The sequence below is a fragment of the Paramormyrops kingsleyae genome, chromosome 21, assembly GCF_048594095.1.
Source record: "Paramormyrops kingsleyae isolate MSU_618 chromosome 21, PKINGS_0.4, whole genome shotgun sequence".
Taxonomy (NCBI): Eukaryota; Metazoa; Chordata; class Actinopteri; order Osteoglossiformes; family Mormyridae; genus Paramormyrops; species Paramormyrops kingsleyae.
The window spans coordinates 15,584,219-15,605,408 of record NC_132817.1 but is presented as its reverse complement, the minus strand read 5'-3'; the positions used below and the strand labels follow the sequence as shown (position 1 = coordinate 15,605,408).

The 21,190-nt window shown below is 47.8% G+C and overlaps 1 protein-coding gene across 2 annotated transcripts; it reads left to right on the top strand.

Annotated features, from left to right (window-relative positions):
* The first annotated feature begins 1,476 nt into the window (after window positions 1-1,476).
* LOC111836570 (AP-3 complex subunit delta-1-like) lies at window positions 1,477-20,843 on the top strand. 2 transcript variants are annotated; one of them, XM_023797951.2, is made up of 33 exons: window positions 1,477-1,838; window positions 5,194-5,289; window positions 5,457-5,537; window positions 5,737-5,817; window positions 5,898-6,005; window positions 6,097-6,226; window positions 7,262-7,401; window positions 7,505-7,578; window positions 7,679-7,728; window positions 8,080-8,129; window positions 8,371-8,419; window positions 8,505-8,650; window positions 9,408-9,556; window positions 9,640-9,870; window positions 10,243-10,477; window positions 10,583-10,728; window positions 10,837-10,978; window positions 11,543-11,614; window positions 11,802-11,877; window positions 12,113-12,315; window positions 12,410-12,483; window positions 14,187-14,343; window positions 14,519-14,680; window positions 14,783-14,830; window positions 15,260-15,337; window positions 15,434-15,580; window positions 16,034-16,081; window positions 17,112-17,301; window positions 17,425-17,513; window positions 17,813-17,898; window positions 18,377-18,498; window positions 18,635-18,714; window positions 19,230-20,843. In XM_023797951.2, the coding sequence occupies exons 1-33, from the start codon at window positions 1,743-1,745 to the stop codon at window positions 19,323-19,325; spliced, it is 3,732 nt and encodes a 1,243-aa protein (XP_023653719.2). In that variant the 5' UTR covers window positions 1,477-1,742; the 3' UTR covers window positions 19,326-20,843. The 2 variants fall into 2 exon arrangements, with proteins under 2 accessions (XP_023653719.2, XP_023653718.2); XM_023797950.2 differs by having other exon boundaries at window positions 1,477-1,844.
* The last annotated feature ends 347 nt before the right edge of the window (window positions 20,844-21,190 follow it).

Below are 21,190 nucleotides of genomic sequence, written 5' to 3'. Positions count from 1 at the left end.
CTTTCCGTTCCATGGGAAGTTAAACTGGGGAATTTTGGAAATATTCCACATTAGAAACTTTCCATGGGAATTAACGGGAAAGTATGGGAATTAACAAGAATATTCCTAGAATTTTGCAACCCTAACTATGCATAACTGATATTTACAGCTACTGAAATATTAAGATGATGGCAGCAGGTATCGTGCTGAACCAGATGAATGCGACTCTGGTTTCTGATGGGGTCCAACTATTTTTTTTTTGTCAAGTTACTTCGTCTAATTACATACTGTGAAATATTACATGGTCTAAGTATGTAAAATACTGCTTGGAATAAGAGATTGAAGTCTTTTTGTAGATAAAATTATGTGATCTGCTCTATTGTTACGATGTACATACTTGACACCGTTCATGCATTATTGAGGGCCGCTTATTCAGTTAGTGTTAGGGTGAGACATCTGTCACGGAAAACGCCAAGCGTGGCTTGGGCTGTGGAAGGAACGCTACGGTAACGTGGAGAGAATATCCACATGAATTGTACCCATTATTATTTTAAACTGTGGTTGTATAATAAACATATTTAGTGGTTCATAATATAGTCTAGCATTCCCGTAACAGGCCTACCAAGGTATCAAGCTGATTTGCTTTAGCATTTGATAAAACAATTTTCATATTTGCTGTCAACTTCATGCTAATATAGGCTGTAAACAGTTTTGTTGTTTTATTTTTAACATCAGTGAAAATCGTTGTGTTGTTTATGCTTTGCTTAAAAAAAACAATTGTGATAATATAGAGGCAAATATTGTGCCATCTGCCTTAAGCTCTGCGGTAAGTCCGGGTATACATTACCATTGTGATGAAATAAACTCAAAATAGACCGGGATCAGTAGGTCAACATGTGAAAAAAACGACATTCATACATACATACAGGATAACACAAATGTATGAGACACTTTTTTGGGGGTGGGGGGCAGGTACATCCAGAGTTACCAAGGAGAGAACCTGCCCGATGATATTAAAACAGGGTCCTTATTCACCTTACACTCCTCCGATAGGTCTCACTGAATTACAACACGGTTAGCAAAGCGTCCCGAAGTTTCTGTATTACTGCATTATTTTCACACCGTTTAGCCATAAAGAAGGAGAAATACCATGTTTAGCAAATTGAATATATTTATATAAAAGTGCATAAATATTATATATTAAAGTACATGTATTATGTTATATCCATATATCGCGAAACCTGCATGAGTATACTATAGACTCCATATAACATCCTGTATAAAGTTATGTCAGCTTTCCTGGATAAAGTTGCTGTGTCTATATTTCATTATACATGTTTTTTCATTAACAACGATGATACCCCATTCATTTGTCTATTTGTCTTTTTTAATTTTTTTGCGTTTTTTTAACCTGGCACAAGTCATCTGACCGCATTGTGAGCGCTTCCTTGTGAAAAGCGCCTTTATAACTCGCCTGGATTGTCATCCCCCCCCCGCATGCATGGATGCATGCAGTCACTGACAGTCAGCTGACCTGGAAGCCATTTTGTCAGCCATTTCCTGGCTGCATCCACGGATTGCGTTTCTGTGCGGCGTTCGACTACGGCAGGGTAGACTGGACCGGAGCGCAGGTTGTCTTTGCCAGGACGCCGGCCGGTAAGCTGGGCACAGGCGCGGTCCTGCTGCGGTCAAGCCGCTCCGGGGGAACAGCCGGGTTTACGCCGCTCCGTCCCGCAGCAAAGTGACACGTACAACCCGCAGCAATGGCTTTGAAAAAAGTTAAAGGGAGCATCGATCGGATATTCGATAAAAACCTCCAGGACCTCGTACGTGGCATCAGGAATCACAAGGATGACGAGGTAAAGGTGATTATCGTTTTTATTCAAACTAATACACATGTATAAATGCACATTTATTTCAAAGAACTCGTTATTCTATGAACTAGGCAGTACAATGGAAAAGAGAGACTGGTGTTCATTTAGGCTTAAATCATTATTATAATCCAGACCACTTTATCAATGAAAATTATTAGAATATTTTCATGTGTTGCTGCATGCAATCGCCATGTATAGTTTGAAAGCCACGATTCTGAAATGTATGCTGCTTATATCCACTGGTAGGCTGATAAAATTTAACTACTTGTCTCCACTTCTTTAAAAATAAAAAGGGTTCTATTGAAAGTTAATTCCAAAATAGTCTTTTATTTGTAGAAACCGTTAGACAAGGTGTCGGTACCTAGAAGGACAGTGCTCACGTTTATGCAGTTTTGATAATGTGATTTGCGTGCTGTGTCTGCGCTCCGCATTTTCGGGATATTTGCGTGATATGATGCGTGATGCCTCTCCAGTATGGTGGCCGCGCTGTGCATGATGATGGAGCGCGTTTGGATCCGCTTTCTGTTTCGTGTCAGCATCTCTGGGAGTGGTGCAGCGTTTGCCTTTTCCACGCAAGCCCCCCAAACCCTCCACACCCCCCAACACCCCTCTGATCACACTGGCGTGAGGATGCCTGCCTTTCAGCGCTGAATTCAGTTTCGTGTTCAACCTGGAAAAACCTAGCGTTTGTGGTTTTGCTTAATCTCGCTCTGGCTGTGTAACTATTGCGTTTATATTATATTTGAATGTGAATTGATCCTACCGTGTGGTAGTCGACCTATGTATTTTGTGTAATAGACCTATTAATGAACACAGACAGACAACTCAGGCCAGTTAGTGCCGACTTTATAAGAAACTTTACTTAGTCGTATTTACGTTAACAGGTCGATATTTCTACTATTACGATTAGTTTTCTAATTGCTCTATACATATATTTTATACATACGTTATATAACGTTTAATAAATATCTAAAATGCATATTTCTGCTCATCATGTAACAGATAGGACTTGTTTGGAAATATTTTGTGGTTAGTTGGCTTTGAGTATTACTGACTGCTTGTGGGATGCTTTCGCATTGTATGTAAAGGCAGTGGGGTCTCTGCCCTCGGGCTGCGCGCTCACGTTCCGTGACCAATTAAGGGCGCGTGCACGCGTGTCGCGCTTTCCAGACGCAGCCTCTGCGTAGTCAGGCCGCTATACAAGTGATCCAGCTTTCCTGCGAGTTAGAGGTGTTGATAAAATGCTACACTAGGACTGAATGGTACCATTAGTAAAGGAATTGGTCTGTGACTTCCATTTAAATTCCGAGTTCGACAAGAAATATTGGTTTAGCACTGAAACGGCTACTGTAGAGCTGGGTTCTTTCTGTCCCTTGAGTCAGGTTGCTGGGTCAGTGTTGCTCTGTGAACTCGCACATCCAGGTAGGATGTCTGTTTCCCAGGCAACATGGAGCTGTACACTGAAATATTAATGGCTTCTGGCAATGCATGTTCTCAGTGTCTTCGTGTTTTGTGTGTGCGTGTGCGTCTGTCTCTCTTGACATTTTCTGTCACGACTGAGGCATTTACTGTAATAGTCACAGAGTACAGCATTGTCGGCTCAAGGATCAGGGCGCATGGTTTTCGAGCACTTCTGCTTTCACAGTCTATCTTCACCTGTTTCACACACACACTGTTTGGGGATCCAGTAGAGGGGTGATAGCTCTCCACTTCAAAGGCCACTTAACTTGCTGTGTCAGTCCTCGATTAATATAAGACCCACTAAGCAACTGATGTAGAAACCCGCCTCGAAAATAACTTTAAAAAGTATAAATTTAGCAAAAACAATTCAAACGCAGGAATCCAACACCGCCGTGCCAGTAGCTGTGCACAATGCAGTGTGTCTCTGCTCATCTGACACCCTGCAGGACTCTTCATTTCACAATGACATATTTATACATGCTTTGCAGTTGTGAGGGTGGTGTGTTGGTTCACACTCTTACCTCACACTTCTGGGACCAGGGTTCGAGTCTCCACCATGGTTCCACGTGTGTGGAGTTTGCATGTTCTCCCTGTATCGTCGTGGGGTTACCTCTGGGTACTCTGGTTTCCCCCCACAGTCCAAAAATATGCTGAGGTTTATTGGCGTTACCAAATTGCCAGTAGGTGTGCGTGTGTGAGTGAATGGTGTGTGAGTGTGTGTGTGTGTGAATGGTGTGTGAGTGTGCCCTGTGATGGGCTGGTGCCCCCACCTTGGTTGTTCCCTGCCTTGCGTCTGTAACTTCTGGGATTGGCTCCGGACCCCCTGCAACCCTGAAAAAGACCATGGATGGATGGACAGATGAACTTCACTGTTTTGTTTCTGAACACTGGACTTTTTTTTCTTTTTTTTAACCATAACAGTCTTGAAGAAAAGTATCAGAATGTTTACTGAAAAAGCGAAATGGGGTTCTGCCCCCACACACATATATACACACACGCTTTGTCTCATTCAGAATCATGGTAGAGGAGCTCTTGTGTCGGGGCATCTGTAGGTGCCCTACTGCCCCATCCGCTTATCCTGCCTCTGTCACTGACCTTATGACTCGTGCCCCATGACCAAAAAACTCTGAATCGCAGAGCCGTGTGTGTGAGAGTCATTCAGCATCTCTTGGCAGACTTGCCAAGTAACATTAGTTCTACAGTTCAGCTTTTCTTGTTTCTTAGTTCAACTCCTGTGCGTATCTTGGAGAACAGAAAAGTATTATATCTGTACACAAGTGAAGAACATAATATTAGAGTGACATAAATGATAGTTGAGCTAATCATGTTATTTTTTACGTGTAAAAATGTTTTCATTGAGTTTCGTATTGAGTAAAATCTCTAAATCAAAGAATGTTTCTGTTATGAGGTGCAGATATTTTTGAGATGTTTGTCCTGGATGAAATGCTATTTTTAGACATGGTTCTGCTATGATATATCCCAGCATCCCCCTTTAGTGGGACGTATATTCTATCCTGCAAAAATCTATTTTTACCATTTGGGGTTGATGCTGTACTAACCTTTTGATATAAATAAGCATTGTTAAACGTTGTTATTCACGATGACAACAATGCCATTAGGATTTTGTATGAATAATAAACAAAATTGCAGATAAATGAAATTATTAATTATGAATAAGAGTCTAATGTTTTCAGCAGCAGTGCGATTGTCATCAAAACAGAGACAGAATTATATATAGATCGAAAAGCCAGCTCAAAATGTTTGTGTATTCACTCTGGAGATAGAATAGAAGCTGTTGTTTATATGTAGTTTATTGAAGCAGATGTAAGTGAAGGGGCCCTTTGACACACACTGATTTCTGTCCTCCATTCCCCTCCAGGCCAAGTACATCTCCACCTGTATTGATGAAATCAAGCAGGAGCTCAAGCAGGAAAACATCTCGGTCAAGGCCAACGCCGTGTGCAAGCTCACCTACGTAAGGCCGGCTTTCGCCTGCACCATACACAACATGATGCTGTGGCTCCTTCAGCCACTGTGCCCATGTGGTCTCGTACCATGACATATACTGGTTAGCCTGGGCTTGCTTCTGAGCCCTTCTGCGCGCACAGTAAGCCTCTCACTTTGATGTGAACTCCTCCACAGTTGCAGATGCTGGGCTATGACATCAGCTGGGCCGCTTTCAACATTGTGGAGGTCATGAGTTCCTCCAAGTTCACATACAAGGTGAGATGCCCCTTCCCTCGTGAAGCCCTCTGGCTTCGCACACGGAAGCAGAATCGGCTTCATTACAGCTTCACTCCACGAAGTCTTTCTGCTTCGTTCCTCTGAAGAATCCCACGTCTCTCTCGCCCTTGTTCTTGCTCGTTGTGCTGCTGTTTCCTCATTTCCACGGGCCTCTTGCTGCTTCCTCTCTCCTCTGCAGAGAATGGGTTACTTGGCAGCCTCGCAGAGCTTCCACGACGGCACTGATGTCATCATGCTGACCACCAATCAGATCCGCAAGGTCAGCGACTGCCCTTTTTTTGGGCTTTCTAGCCGGCTTCTGTAGCTGGAGGAGAGGCCTGACCTGTCTTCTCTCCTCAGGACCTCAACAGTCCGAACCAGTACGACACGGGCGTGGCTCTGACAGGCCTGTCCTGCTTCGTGACCCCTGACCTCTCCCGTGACTTGGCAAATGACATTATGACGCTGGTGAGGCTATTCCCAGGTCCTTATCGTTCCGCTGCCCTGTCCCCCGCCCCCCCCCGCCCCGCCCTCATGCTCTCCTCTCTTCCCCGGTCAGATGTCTCACACGAAGCCCTATATCCGGAAAAAGGCTGTGCTCATCATGTATAAAGTGTTCCTGAAGTACCCTGAATCGCTGCGGCCTGCCTTCCCCCGGCTGAAGGAGAAGCTGGACGACCCAGACCCTGGTGAGATACTCAAGGTTCAGGACCGATCAGGGATGTTGATCTGAATCAGCTGGAATGACTTGAATGCCATTTACCCATTTGAGATGACATCACCAGTGGACTCCGCCACCTGCTGGCTCAAATAGCTATAGAAATTTTTATTTTTTTTTCTTCAGTGGTTACAGTGTAGCTGAGTTCTGAGTTTCAGGCCCCTCAGGAACCCGGAACTTCTGTCTCGTTCCCACCGCAGGAACCTGGTGTGATTTGTAGTTCTTTTGATGTAGTTCCGGGAACCACTGGGGTGGGTCTTCTAGCGATGAACTTGCTGATTGGTTAGCCACAGGCAGTGGTTGCACGGGAAAGTGCATATAAAAGAGAGAGAAGTAATGTAGCCAAAAATAAGCAGATGGAATTGTGCGTCTCAATTATATATGATGCATTAATGAAAACCTTTTTGCATGCATCTCCATATTTCTGCATTGGAAAATTCAATCTATAACTGATTATACTTTTTGTCTAATCAGTGGTGTTGGCGGTGAAATTTGTCAGCGCTTATTAGTGGAATAACATTACATCATTTTTTTTCTTCTATGGGAAACGAATGATTGATCTGTGTGCAAGGTTTAATAATGACTTATAAACATGTCACGGGTCATATAAATAAGCCTGTATCCTTTTTTTCACATCGTGTGATCGAACCCCCAGTAACAACCAGATAACTAACAAAATGACTTGCTTATCCTCTATTGATTTGGCGTGTTGGTGTAGTTTCATATGAAAGTTTTAGTCTACAAGCTTTTTGCATCTCCTATGCTTATTCAGGCATAAGGTCCCGATTCCCGTTGTGTGGTGGGATAGCGACACACGTAAGTGGCTGGGAACTAAAAAAAATCTGGTCAAGGCGGCCCAGGAACCAGGTTCCTGAACTTTTGGTGGGCGAGTGCCTATTCTAGAATGTGGATCTGGGTTGCGTATCGCCGGACGCTGACTGTCTCTAGTGCCATTCCTCATCTTACCAGTGGGCTTTAAATCCTGGGGTGTGACCCTGTCCTCCAGGGGTGCAGTCCGCAGCGGTGAACGTCATCTGTGAGCTGGCCAGGAGGAACCCCAAGAACTACTTGTCCCTGGCTCCCCTTTTCTTCAAACTCATGACCTCGTCCACCAACAACTGGGTCCTCATCAAGATTATAAAGCTTGTAAGCTGTTGGTTATCTGCCGTCTCCCTGCACGGTTACGTCTGCGTCTGTTTGCCTGTGCGTTACAATGTAGTCGGGTGTAACCGCTTCCCTTGGGTTTCAGTTCGGAGCTCTGACCCCCTTGGAGCCACGTCTGGGGAAGAAACTGATCGAGCCTCTGACCAACCTCATCCACAGGTATGGGCGGCTGGCCGGTCTCCTGAGCGCCTGCGCAGCTGAAGATGCTCCCGGCAGGAGCTCTTTTCTCACGCTCACTTTCTCTGCTTGTCCTTTTCAGCACGTCGGCCATGTCTCTGCTCTACGAGTGTGTCAACACCGTGATTGCAGGTCGGTGCCGGGTTTTCCACTGTCAGTTCACACTTTGGTTCCTGCTGCTACTGTGCTGCAGAAATTAACATTGTTTGCAACAAAAGTGTTGCATCATCCTGAAATAGGCAAATATGCAGTGATGAGAGGTTTTGAGGGGAGGGTGCTTGCTTGGGGGAGAAGCAGGGTCCCGGGGTTGGTATCGGGGCACACCCCCAGCCCCCCTCCCTCTGCAGGTCCCTACAAATTAGAGTTAAGTTCAAATGTCATTGCTTGATGATAACTCTCTGCTCTTAATATTGTGAAGAGTATCTTCTGAGAATTAGTCCTGGTGTTCAGGCTTGGTGTTCAGGCTTGGCTCTGTCATTCCAGTGCTCATCTCACTCTCAACTGGAATGCCCAACCACAGCGCCAGTATACAGGTAAGTCACTCCTCCAACCCTAGGTTGGCTGAAATACCTTCAGCCCCATCTACTTCAGGGAGGGGGGGCTTCCTGCCCAGGGTGTCACCTGCCTTGTGTCTGATGCTCCTTGGGATACACTCCAGGCTCCCCACCCCCCTGTGATGGATGGATGGATGGATGCTTATGCAAATATCTGGAATATAGTTAGTATAATAAGTCGATATTCTATTGTGTCTTTTCTCTCTCTGCTCACCCCCAGCTCTGTGTGCAGAAGCTCCGAATCCTGATTGAGGACTCGGATCAGAACTGTAAGTGGCTCATCGGGTCTCTGTGTCGGTCTGTCAGTCTGTGCGTCTTTGTGTGTGAGGCTCTGCTTTTCTCTCTCTCCCTCAGTGAAGTACCTGGGCTTGCTGGCCATGTCCAAGATCTTGAAAACTCATCCGAAGTCAGTCCAGTCCCACAAGGATCTGATTCTGCAGTGTCTGGATGACAAAGACGAGTCCATCCGCCTGAGGGCCCTGGATCTGCTCTATGGCATGGTAAGGAACACATACACACGCACATACACACACACATATACACACACATACCCTGTCTGCACATGGGGCTGGATCATATGTCATATGTAACACTCTTCTCGAGTTTCCTCATGTTTCATATATATGGCTTTTTAAGAAGAAATACAAATAATTGTTAATACTAATTATTAATAATAATAAATCTTTCAGGAAACTGTGGATTTTACATTTAGATAATATTTAGCAGACTCTCATATCCATAGCGATGTACGTTTTTTCAGAAAGCTGACTGTAGCAACTGGGCTCTTTAGGGCCCAAAGGTGAAATCACTCTGCCGACCCTGAGATGTGAGCCGGCGACCTTCTGATTACAGGCACGCCGTTCCTACCCGCCGAGCCGCGTGGCGCCCCCACAGCGACGAGAGCGATGACATTTAAATCTAACGATAGTTAAAGGTGGGGGCTGTTGGGTTCAGGCTTCAGCGTTAAGCTGTTACTCTCCATGTCGTCCGTGAGGATTGTCGCACGTTTTTCCAGCGAATGTCACACGTTTAACTCGCTGGCTTCTTCGCCATGGCACCGCCTGCCCCACACGTCATCTGGCTCTGCGTCATGCGCGTCTGTGCCAGGCTGACCGGCTTGCACACGTGGCCGCCGTTCTGTCACGAGAGCGTGGGTGTGAACGCAGAACTGTCACCAGAACATGGGCCGCCCATTCAAGAGTTCTGATGGTTCCTGAGCCCCGGTGTGTGTGTGTGTGTGTGTGTGTGTCTCTATAGGTGTCCAAAAAGAACCTGATGGAGATCGTGAAGAAGCTGATGCTGCACGTGGACAAGGCCGAGGGCACGACCTACCGGGACGAGCTGCTCACCAAGATCATCGACATCTGCAGCCAGAGCAACTATCAGTACATCACCAACTTCGAGTGGTGAGTGAAAACCTGTGACCTCCAAGTTCCATCCAGGTTTCTCAGCTGCAGTGACCAAAGCATGACCCCCTTTACCCCCTCAGGTACATTAGCATCCTGGTGGAACTGACCCGACTGGAGGGCACCCGGCACGGGCACCTCATCGCCTCTCAGATGCTGGACGTGGCTGTCCGTGTCAAGGCCATCCGCGGCTTCGCTGTGAGCCAAATGGCCCTCCTGCTCGACAGCGCCCCCCTGCTGTCTGGAAACATGCAGCGCAAGGGCATCTGTGAGGTGCTGTATGCCGCGGCGTGGATCTGTGGCGAGTTCTCAGAGTAAGTCCCATCCTACCCATAATCCCCTTCACTCCCCATGCCCACTGCTACATGGACATTGGACCAATCAGATTTGGACTCTGTGATGCTGTATGGTGCTCCTATAGCTCAACAAGCATTAAACTAATAATGCAAAGGTTGTGGGTTCAAATCCCAATGAGCACATGTAAATTATAATCCTTGCTTTGGATAAAAGGGTCAGATAAATGAGTGAAGATGCAACTCAGTCAGGAAAATCCCTAGAGCCATAATCGCCCGTGGATATAAATCTGTCTGTCGGGCTGCAAGCTTTGAAAGATGTTATTTGTCGACTTGTTACTTTTGGTCATTCTTATGGAATGTTGCCTTAAACATTTACCATAACCCTCCTAGGTACTTGGAGGACCCGGTCCAGACCCTGGAAGCCATGCTGAGGCCCAAGGTGTCCACCCTGCCGGGGCACATCCAGGCAGTCTACGTGCAGAACGCTGCCAAGCTCTTCGCCGCAGTGCTGCGTAACGGCCAGCAGGGGTCACAAGAGGGCGCGGCGGTTCAGGAGACCATCCAGCTGCTGACTGACCAGCTGCCGATTTTCGTGCAGAGCGCCGACCTGGAGGTGCAGGAACGGGTGAGCAAGACCGGGAGTCCTTGGAGTGGGACGGTGAACATTAAGGGTTGGTCTGCAATCACCCTGATCCTCACCCGCCCTCCTCCCGTCCACCTCTCCTCCTAGGCCTCCTGCTTTTTACAGCTAGTAAAATATATCCAGAAGCTACAGCAGAAGGATGTGGACGTTGGTGAGGAGGTCACGGCCTTGTTCGCAGGAGAGTTGAATCCTGTTGCCCCCAAGGCCCAGAAGAAAGTACCTGTCCCAGAAGGGTCAGAACCCGCTCCTTAACGCGAGCTCTTTAATGATTTCTACTGAATGCTGTTGTGGATACCGCCCCCTGGTGTTATCGTGCTGGAAATGCATGGCTGTGTCCTCAGGCTGGATCTGGACGCCTGGATCAACGACCCTCCGTCGGAGCCCGAGTCGGAGGACGAGAAATCCAAGTCCGCTTTCGCCAAGGAGGAGCCGCAGCAGCCGCGACAGCGCCACCGCGAGGTCGACGAGAAGGAGCTGGCCAGGGTACGCCTGCCTTGCCATAGCCGTGCACCTTTCAGGGTGACGATAATCCAAGGGCTCGCAGGCGGAAGCGGCGGTGCGATTAGCGCGGTGCTAACTTTGCCTTAAACACACTGCCCCACAAAGGCCAAACGCGGTAACTACACTACAACTGAGACAGGGCTTTGAAGTTTCTTTGACTGTCCATTCATATGTGTAGCAGGTAGGTAAATGAGAAAGTAGAAGTGAATTAAGATGTTTTGTAAAACGGAACCCACCAGACCCAGTTTCAATCATAACTCGATTTTAATTTTTGTGAGCAGCTTTTTAATTAAAGATAGTTACAAGTATCAGCGTAGTACACATACCATCTTCATCATCTTAATAAAGAGGCAGCGGAGGCCGTGACAAATGTCTGAAAACTCATAACTCAGTTTTGATAAAACATGCCATCGCAGCGGTTTGCCTTTTGCACGGCAGCGTAGGATCTTTCCCGTGCCGCTTGTCGTTCTCTCACGTGCCCCTTCCGACGCGCCAGTGGATGGGTCTCCGAGTCCTTTAACGCTGCCTTCCTCCTCGTTTCTCTAGCGCCGGGAGGAACGGAAACAGGAGCAGGCCAACAATCCCTTCTACATCAAGGGCTCCACCCCAGCCCCCAAGGTAGGGTCCCGGACGGCTCGATGGAGCGTGCCGGTCGGCATCTGCAGCTCCACACCCCATCCTGAGAGGCTGGCTTTTCACCCGGCACTAATCCATAATGTAATAGGGATTCCCTGAGCAGGTTGGGCCGACCTCTGCAGCCTGTGTCTCTTTGACGTGCCTCAGGTTGACATCTCTCTGCTTGCAGGGGTACCAGGACACGATGGGTGTGGAGCACATTCCGGTCGTTCAGATTGACCTCAGCGTGCCCCTTAAAGTCCCAGGTGGGCGTTTGTGCATGCTAGCCTCCAGTCAGGCCTGCAGGGGGCGATGTGGCTTTTTTTTTTCGTTTGGCTCTGTGTCTGAGCCTCGAATGTGATTTATTCACCCTATGCTGTAGTGGCCCGACTAAAATTCCACTTTATCCGGACCCGAGAGACCAGCTTCACACACGTCAGTCGGCCAGGTTCAGGAGATTCATTGAGCTTGGTTGCCCCCATCTCCTCAATGCCCCTCTAGGCATGGCCACGTCTGACAAGTATGTGAAGATCGAGGAGGAGCGGCGGAAGAGGGACAGGGCGGAGAAGGGCAAAAAGAAGGAGAAGAAGAAGAAGCGGGAGAAGAGAAGCCGGGGCGATCGGCGCAATGAGTCGGGCCCGGAGAGTGAGGAGGACATCAGACCCGCGCAGACGGTGGACATCGTCACCGAGGAGATGCCAGAGGTGCGGCCTGGGAACTCTGGATGTGAGAGCTTTCTCTGTGATGTGCTTCTGAACAGGATTATTAACTCCTGGCACCGCCCCCCCCCTCCCCCAGAATGCCTTACCCAGCGATGACGAGGACAGAGACCCGAATGACCCATACAGAGCTCTGGACATTGACCTGGACAAGTAAGTTTCAGCAGGTCCTTCTGGGTGGGGTGGGTGGGGTGGGGGGGGGGGGGTTGTGGTCTGACCTCAGAATCTCCAGGGTACCTCAGAGTCTGACTGCCCCCCCCCCGCTGACTGTAACAGAACTGCTTTTAAATGATAACCAGGTTGAACCTTTTAAAGTGGGGGGGTTAATCAAACCAGAAGCCCCCAAATAAAAACAGGACATAGCTAGGTGCCCCTAACCAACTGAACTACGGACTGGGGGGGGGGGGGGTCGTAAATTTTTCTTAAGCATGAGACATCACCCCCCATGATATTTATGCACTGCATACTGGAGGGTCCTTCTTGAATTTCTTTCATGTCGCGTATCATGGATGCACATCAACGCACTGAACTCCCGCATCTGTCTGCAGAGTCCTTGACCGGTTCTAGAGTAAATTGTAGCACAGTTGTAACAGACGTGCTACACCCAGCGACCCTTAGACGTTCCGTGTTCTTCTGGGCAGTATGCTGTGGTTTTTGGAGAGCCGGACTGATTCGCAGTTTTATGACTGCTCAGCAGGGGGCTGCTCAGCAGGGGGCGCCATGTTCAAGGAACTAAAATTGTGATAGACGTATGTACCATGAAGTTATTCAGTCAGGTGGTTACTGTTGTGCCCTTAAATGAGCTGAACTTCTGCACTAAAAAACCTACTGAAGGTGTAATAAGTTGTAGGAAGGTAAGGAGATTATCTGAAGCACCTACTGAACATCTTTAAGTGATAATGTGTCCAAGTTGTCACCCTGATAAAAAGCATGTGTCTGTGCAAGGACATTAGCTTATTTAGCATCCTTACCCTGGGTGACCTTAACTGTGACGGTGTGGTCATCGAACCCGATGGTTCTCTCCCTGTGTCTCTCTCATGCACACACACAGGGTGGCCAAAGAAGGCCAGAACAGGTGAGCAGTTACAACTGCCTTTCCCTTAAATTCATCATATCCTCCTCCTTGTGGCTTTTTTTCTTACCCACAATCCCCTTCACCCTTTTTGCAGTGCCTCAGTATGGAAATATAAATAGCAGCAGACGTTCTGTTCTGTGTGCTGTTGTATCGGAATGTCTCTCTTTTTCTGCTCTGCCATCAACCTCCTGTGGTGACAGCTACCTGTCTCCCCTTATAACGTGTTGCAGCTCCTCAGGCTCCTAAACTCACACGGCGAGAGCTCAGTCTCCCGTATCTCGGCCAAGGAGCACAAACTAGGCCAGAGCCTCGCTCTTGGGGAGAGTCTCTTCTCCGCCGCTCTCTGAGTGTTCCTTGGAAAAGCCTTTTGGGAGGTGGCTGACACAGGAAGTGGTATGGCCACAGTGGACGGGTTCGAGAGGAGCTCAGGACATGTCCTGCAGCAGGTTCTGCGTCTTGAGAACGTCTTGAATCCTGTTTGTGATTTGAATATATTTCTTATGTCAACAGTACAGGTTTGCAGTTAAATGACTGCTGGGTCACGTTGGCCCAGCAAGACCAACTGGCTTGGGGTCTCCTGGCCGTCCTGTTGGTTGGTAGGATCATGGGTATTATGTAAAGGGGGGGAAGTTTTCCTAAGAGCTGGGAGGGATGCCAGAGATTGTGTGATGTGATCGGCAAATCACAGTGGCATCCTGAGTGTGGCACCTCTGGCGTGTTTCATTGGCTGTCCATGTTGCTTAAAGGGGAAGCTGCTAATTGGCATTTCTGCCAACAACAGACCCCTAGCGGAAAGCGAGACGCTGCCCGTCAGGAAACACCGTGCCCCCGACCCCGTCAAAAGCCCGGCGGAAGACGGTGAGAAGCCAGAGGCCCCCCAGGAACTCAAGAAAAAGAGCAAGAAAGAGAAGCGGGAGAAGGAGAAGAAGGAAGAGAAGGTGAGGCTGGGGACCCCTGTTGCTGCGGGCTGAAATGCAGCCAGACTTGCATTTCCATTAAAATGGCCGCCAGGTGACTTCCTGAGGCCTTTTGTTCTTGTGAGACGTGTTGGTCCGTGGTCCAAGTCACCAGCGGCATGTTTGGTGAATGTGTCGGTCAATATCTCTCCCGCAGAAGAGCAAGGAAGAGAAGAAAAAGAAGAAACACCGGCATGAGGCCGAGGAGGATCCCGCAGGGGAAAAGGAGAAAGCACCACCACCTGCTCCAGAGATGGAAGCTGTCCAATCACCTAGTAAATCCAAACAGGAAGTCCCGCCTGCAAGCGCACCAGCAGAGGTATGATGTCACAATGGGTGCTGAATGCATGATGAAGCGAGGGAACTCTGATTTCTGTTTAAATATCTTCCCTGACCCACTAACCCAAACTGTCCTTGTCAGGATCTGGATTTCTGGCTTTCGAATGAACCGGTACCATCGAAGTCTCAGGTAGATGAGCCCATTTGCCACACGTTGCATTTTCTGAGTCTCGCTGCTGATCATCAGTCTCCAAGAAACCCTCGAGTGCCCAGTGTTTTGGTTTTCTGCTCTGGATAATGAGCAAAATATCTGAGCTGGAAATCGTTGCTGCCTTTCCAACTCGTCCCCCTAGACGGATGTTTGCGAAAACTACTAATGGTAACCATGACAATAAGAGCCTCGGTTGCCTTTAAAAATATCCCAGGTGCTGTTGATATTTTTCCCTTAAAAAATTTCACAAGAAGTAAGATTCATGAGAGCCTTTCCAGTAAATCTGGTCTTTGTGGACAGTGGGAATCTCAATTACTTCAGCGTGAAACACTGAGTCACTGTGCGCGCTGCTACATTGTGTTTCCATAACGATCCCCGCCTCATCACTCAGAGAGGTGTGTCTTACAGGAGGCTGTTGTAGCAACCTCGAAGTCCACCACGGAAGAGCCTGCTGATCCCGGCCAAGGGTCCGACATAGAGGATGCTGTGAGTTCCTTTCGCCTTAGATGTTTCCCAGATGTTCTGCTCGGACCTCTCGGGGTCACTGCCCGTGACCTTCCTGCGATGCCCTTTATGCCCCAGAAATCGTCCAAACACAAGAAGAAGAAGCAGAAAAAGGAGAAAGAGGAGAAGGAGAAGAAAAAGAAGAAGCAGCACCGTGTCCCCAACCAGGAGGAAGAGGAGTCCGTGCAGAACGGCACAGTAGAGGAAGAGGAGGACCCCCTGCCGGTAAGCACTTAAACCCCACCGCCGGTGAGCTCCGGTGAGCGTGACACACCTCAGTGATGCATAGTAGGTGTGCCAGGCAGAGGAAGGTGATGACTTGGAGGCTGGTGAACCAGTATATCCAGGAGCTGAATTGGAATTTCATTTTTGTTACCATGGAATTCTGTTGTGAAACCTGAGAATCTCGGACTTGTCTATATCAGCTGGGAAATCTCCCCTCCCCAATCCCCATAATTAAAATTAACATATTTATTGGCCTTCCTATACACACACACACACATACTCAAACATACATATTTTTTTTCAGTTGTGTGTTTGTTTCTGATAGATCAACCCAGGATTAAGTGCTGAATTCATTGCTTGTAGTGTCATCAATGACGGCAAACTCCTTTAAAGCTTGATTTGTGGAACTGTTGTTTCTGGTACCTCCAATAAGACACATTTTTCTCATTTCAGCCAATGTCCAACTACTGTCTCCTGGCTGAGAACACCTACATCAAGATGGTGAGTGGCGGAGGGGGGGGGGGGGACGGTATGGAGCAGGAAGATACCTTTGCATTTTGGAAAATGTACAGTGCTAACTTTTATTTTCTGTTTTTTTTTGTTTTTTTTTTTTGCTTTCTTTACAAAACACCCAATACTGCACAAAACCCTGCAATTAAAACGATACCAGATCGCACTGAGGGTGTTGTCCTTGCTACACGGATAGGCAGCTGAGCATTGAACTTACTGTAAGCGCGGTGACCGTGCTGGGTGTGACTCCTCTGACCAGTGGCCTGAGCGCTGTAACTGTAATGGTTGCTGGTGGTTATAACCTGACGGAACTGGCAGGGTTGGAAATGGCCGCTCTGCCGTCTTTGTGGTTCTGCGCGGCCTTTAGCCTTCACCTCACATGTCTGTATTTGTTTCTCCTCCGCTTTGAAGATGAAGGAGGATGTGGATCAGGTAGGTCTGGGGGTGCTTTGCTGTGCTGTGGGTGGGAAAAGACCAGCCTTCCCTTGAAAATGGGGCAAAAATGCACTGCACCTGTTCCTAGTTTTTTTTTTTTTTCCCTGTAGCACTGGTCACCACACCAGTGATTGTGGTCGAATCCCAACCTCCAGGCTGTGAGATGATAATATTGATCCTTTATTAATCCCCATGGGGAGATTGTCTTTTCACTTACTCCATCTGTCTCTCCATGAGACTCTCACAGATGTATACAGGTGAGAGCAAGCTTGGGGTGGTGGGGGGGAGGGTCACAGCGCAGGGTCAGCCAGTGTGCAGCCCCCCTGGATCTGGGGGTTAAGGGCTGCGCTCAGGGGCCCACCGGTGGCATTAGGCTGCTGGTCCTGGGATTTGAACCAGCAACCTTCTGATCATGGGTGCAGAGCCCTAACTCGCTGAGCCACACACCTCCCCCCAGGGTGTGTGGGGTCGAGAGGGGAACTGTGGTGGAGTTGAATGCTTGTGTTTTATGTGGTGGAGCATAATATTTTATTTTCTATGCACTTTCTCCTTCTAACCGTCACCTATGTATCTCTGTCTCGCTCAGGTGTGTGACGTCCAGGGAAACCTGCAGGATTCCAGCCGGGTCGTGGTCTCGGTCATCTTCGAGAATAAAAGCAGCAGCTTCCTCAAGTCCATGGAGTTCAACGTGCTGGACTCGCTCAACGCCAAGCTGCAGCGGCCAGAGGGGGCGGGCCCTCACGACAGCCTCAGCGTGCCCTTCCAGCTGCCCCCCGGTGAGGCACCGACAGGGTGATCTGGATGATCTCTCCAGTGGAAGAGGAAGCCCAGTGTCTTGTTTCACCATGCATCTTTTAAATTTTTTTGTCTGCCTTTCTAACATTCACGCTTGTCTACAGGGGTCTCCAACGAGGCGCGGTTTGTCTTCTCCGTTCAAAGCATCGTTATGCCACAGAAGCTAAAGGGGACTCTCACCTTCATCGTCAAGGTGGGTGAGCCCAGCTGCCTGCTGTGCCCAGCCATGTGTACAAAAATACATGTATAATTTGCTGGTTGCGGATCTGAGCTGAAGAGAGGCACAGACTTAATCAACTTGCGTATTTAATATTCACTCTAATACCTGATCCCAGTTTCGGTCACACGGCATTCGAGTTGCATGCCATTCCCTTACTGCTGCGCCATCCGCAGGCTGCATTCTGCGCCCAGTTTAAAGGTAAAGCATAGCTGCCCGGAAACGTAGACCCGCCGTTGGTCAAGACCCCCGTCTCTCTTCTGTTTCTCCCCCAGTCGGACGACGGCTCCAGTCACGAGAAGCTGGACTTCAAGCTGCACTTCACCTGCACGTCGTATCTGACCACCACGCCCTGCTACAGGTCGGTGCACAGCTGCAAAAAGACACCGGAATGGCACCCACCGGAGCCGCTCTATCTATAGTAACCGCGTGACGCACTTGGGTGCTCTCTCGGCACCGTATAGAATATCTGGCAAGTTTCCATTCTACGCCTGGGCTACCTGAGCTTCTGCTGCAGAAGTGTGTGCCCAGAGAGAGAGAGAGACATACACACACATATATACACACACACATGCCAAGCAGGGATTACCGTAAAGGTACTGTACTATACTATACTATACTATACTATACTATGACTATGACTATGACTCTACACACCGCCTGTCTGAGCTATTGTAATGGAACCACTGTAATATATTGTTTTAAAAACTTTAACCCCGTACAAGATTTGGCCAATTAGTGTACATCGTTAGGAGGAAATTACCATGGTTACAAGAAAAGCCAGGTAGGGAGGTCGGTGCTCGTCGGCCTTATGGTCACTGCTGTCGTCCCCTTCGCAGCGACGCTTACGCCAAGCTGCTGGAGTCGGCTGACATGAAGGGCAGCTCCGCGCGGCTGCAGGGCGTCGGCTTGCCCTTCCAGCACCTGTTGGCCAAGATCTGCTTCCACCACCACTTCTCAGGTATGCTGTGGGGGGAGATGGGATGCTGGTGGGGAGCGGCGCCCTCTAGTGGCCAGGGTAGATTGTTAGCCTGGATGAGCCAAATGATGACTGTTGTTAATGAATATGTCTGTTTTTGTCCTCTTCCCCCCCCCAGTTGTAGAGAAAATCAACTCCTGCGCCTCCTTGTATAGCAGATCAATCCAGGGTCATCATATCTGCCTGCTGGTTAAATATGTAAGTTCTGGCTTCACTTGCATTTCATGCAGCATGTATACAGCCAATCATTTGTTGCCTAATAGTTCTGGCCAAGGCAAGATTTTGTCCTGATTTGACGTCTACAGTCCTGATCTGAACTTGGTTCCCGTGTTGAGTACCACCCATCCGGATACTGATGTGGCTGTTCACATCCGATGTATCAAACCTGGTTTACCCAAAATGGAAGTCAAGGAGATGCTACAATGTGTTGTCTCCTTAAAGCAGGGCTATTCCTCCAAGGTCTGAGCACTGCTGGTTTTCCAGCCTTCCTTTACCCGTGAGCCAGGTGTGAAGCCTCTGGCCAATCAGAATGAGTAGAAATTCTCATTGCCTTGGAGAACTGAAAACAAGGCCTGAATTTTTAGAGTCAAGGGCCAGATTAGAAGAGCCATGTCTTAAAGTGAAATTGAATATAAATTGCAGCATCGGAAAAGAGTAAATGAATGTGGCAAAGTGTAAATTCCCCACACCCTTTCATTTCCTCCCTCTTCCAGACCGATCAGACTGTGACGATCGACGCCAAGTGTGACGAGTCGTCTTTGCTGGGGAACCTGCTGGATGAGATTAAGCTCACTTTCTCTCAGTCCTGACTGAGTCCTGAGCCCCCCCCCCCCCCCCCCCCAACGAAACACTGACATACATTCTTCAATAAATCATTAGGTACAATACATAGGCTGGTACCCCCTAACCTCCTCCTATCCCTTGCCCACGTGTTGTTTGTTTCTAAACAGGAAAAGTTGTCTATCCAATTCTCTGTACTAAATGTACTGAACTGCCTTTGACTTATTTGTAGTCCTGATGCAATGGTCTGTCCGGCTCCAAAAATTCATTTTATAACCTCCGGTCGTGTTAGGTCTCCTGTTTTATTTGTGTTTCGTTATTTAACTCCATGTTTTTTTTTTTTAAACCAACCCCTAAAACTGGAATTTGCAGTTTGTTTGACTTGTATGTTGTTTTGTTTCATTTGTTTTTATTTCGTTACACTTAGGGGTTTGTTTAAGGCTGTCTGCACCTTTATGTTCTGTTTCACTGTGAATGTCTGATGGTCTGCGACATTTCACTGGCCTTGCTCTTCGTGATGCTCCCATGATTCGTCACACTCACACTGTTTCGTGTTTAAGCGTAGCCCAGCCCCTCCCATGTGACACATGCCGTAATGCTGGGAATCAAAGACACTAATGTTGTTTGGAAAAACATCCACACCGACAGTGAGAGTGAGCCTTAAAAGTTCAAGGGGCACCAGATACTGAAATCTTCAGGAACTTTACATTGTAATTTGGTATATGACAGAAAAAGACCCGTTTCCTCTTGGGTCTGGGATGTCCATGGAAAACCTCCAGTTATGGACTGGAACAAGCAGCCTGGGCAGTGCCACTGCCTACACTATACAGGCCAGCTGCAGTGACATCTGCACTGGATTTTACTGGAGGTGGCAAGCCGATTCATTCCGGGGAAGCGCTGCTGTAGCTCCATAGTTCTAGAATGGAGCAGGAGGAGGCAAAAGAGATTATGCAGCGTGGTTTTTTGCCCATATGTTGACACCCTTTTGATCTCCTGTCTCTATTTCAAATATCTCTGGGTACAGTGTTACTCCTAGGTTTCATATCTGGCGCTCAGAATCACTCATACCGCTCAGAGTATGACGTTGAAAGTTTCACAGACCTGTTAAGATACTGGCAAGGGGATGGAGGCCTTTGATAAACTGGCGTGTGTCGACACTGTTGCTCTGATCTACTATTAGTTTGCTTATGTTTGTGGCTTGTTGTCTGTACTCACCTCATCCAAGTACTCAAAGTACTGAGCCTCTCAACACTGAGCGTGAGTCTGAAAAGGTGTGTTGCTTCCACTCCTGCCTTCATCCATCCCATCATCGCTGACATAATCCGCCTGTTTTAAATGACAACGAATAAATAAATCCCGGAATCTGGATCTGCCACATCTAGGCGTATGTTTCAGCTGGCATTGTTGTTTTACTTGCTTGAATGTCCTGGTTTTCTTGTAATTGTTTCTGTACCTCTCAGAGTGTTTTGAGTCATGCAGTGTCTTTTTAACCATGCGTCAGCACTACATTTGAAGTAATTAAAGTTGTTACTTTTCTGAGTATTAAATCCTGTCCTGTTGGGATATGACTAATGCAAGACTACAGGAATGAGTTTTTAAGAATCCTAAATATATTGAGTATTTGGGGGGAAATAAATTGTACTGTGCATGAGAAGGAATGCACATGGTTGAACTTCCCCATGGACCTACAATGCAGGCACACAAATTCCTTCAGTCATTCCATGATTTTTTTTTTTTCATCTCCTTTATCTATAGGATTTTTGCGTGCGTTTGAGTACTTTTGATCATACAATGTTTGTTATGAAGATGAACAAATCAAATTGTTTCCTGGAATGTCATTTTTAAAATGTGCACCATTTTTCAATAATGGGGGTTCCATTGTGCTTTTGAGATG

What these genes read in the sequence shown, in the direction of transcription:
- LOC111836570 (XM_023797950.2), top strand. Translation starts at nt 1,743, where the DNA reads ATGGCTTTGAAAAAAGTTAAAGGGAGCATCGATCGGATATTCGATAAA. An exon ending in TACATCACCAACTTCGAGTG is followed by an intron (nt 9,557 to 9,639) that starts GTGAGTGAAAAC and finishes TTACCCCCTCAG; the next exon opens with GTACATTAGCATCCTGGTGG. An exon ending in CTGGACATTGACCTGGACAA is followed by an intron (nt 12,484 to 14,186) that starts GTAAGTTTCAGC and finishes TGCCAACAACAG; the next exon opens with ACCCCTAGCGGAAAGCGAGA.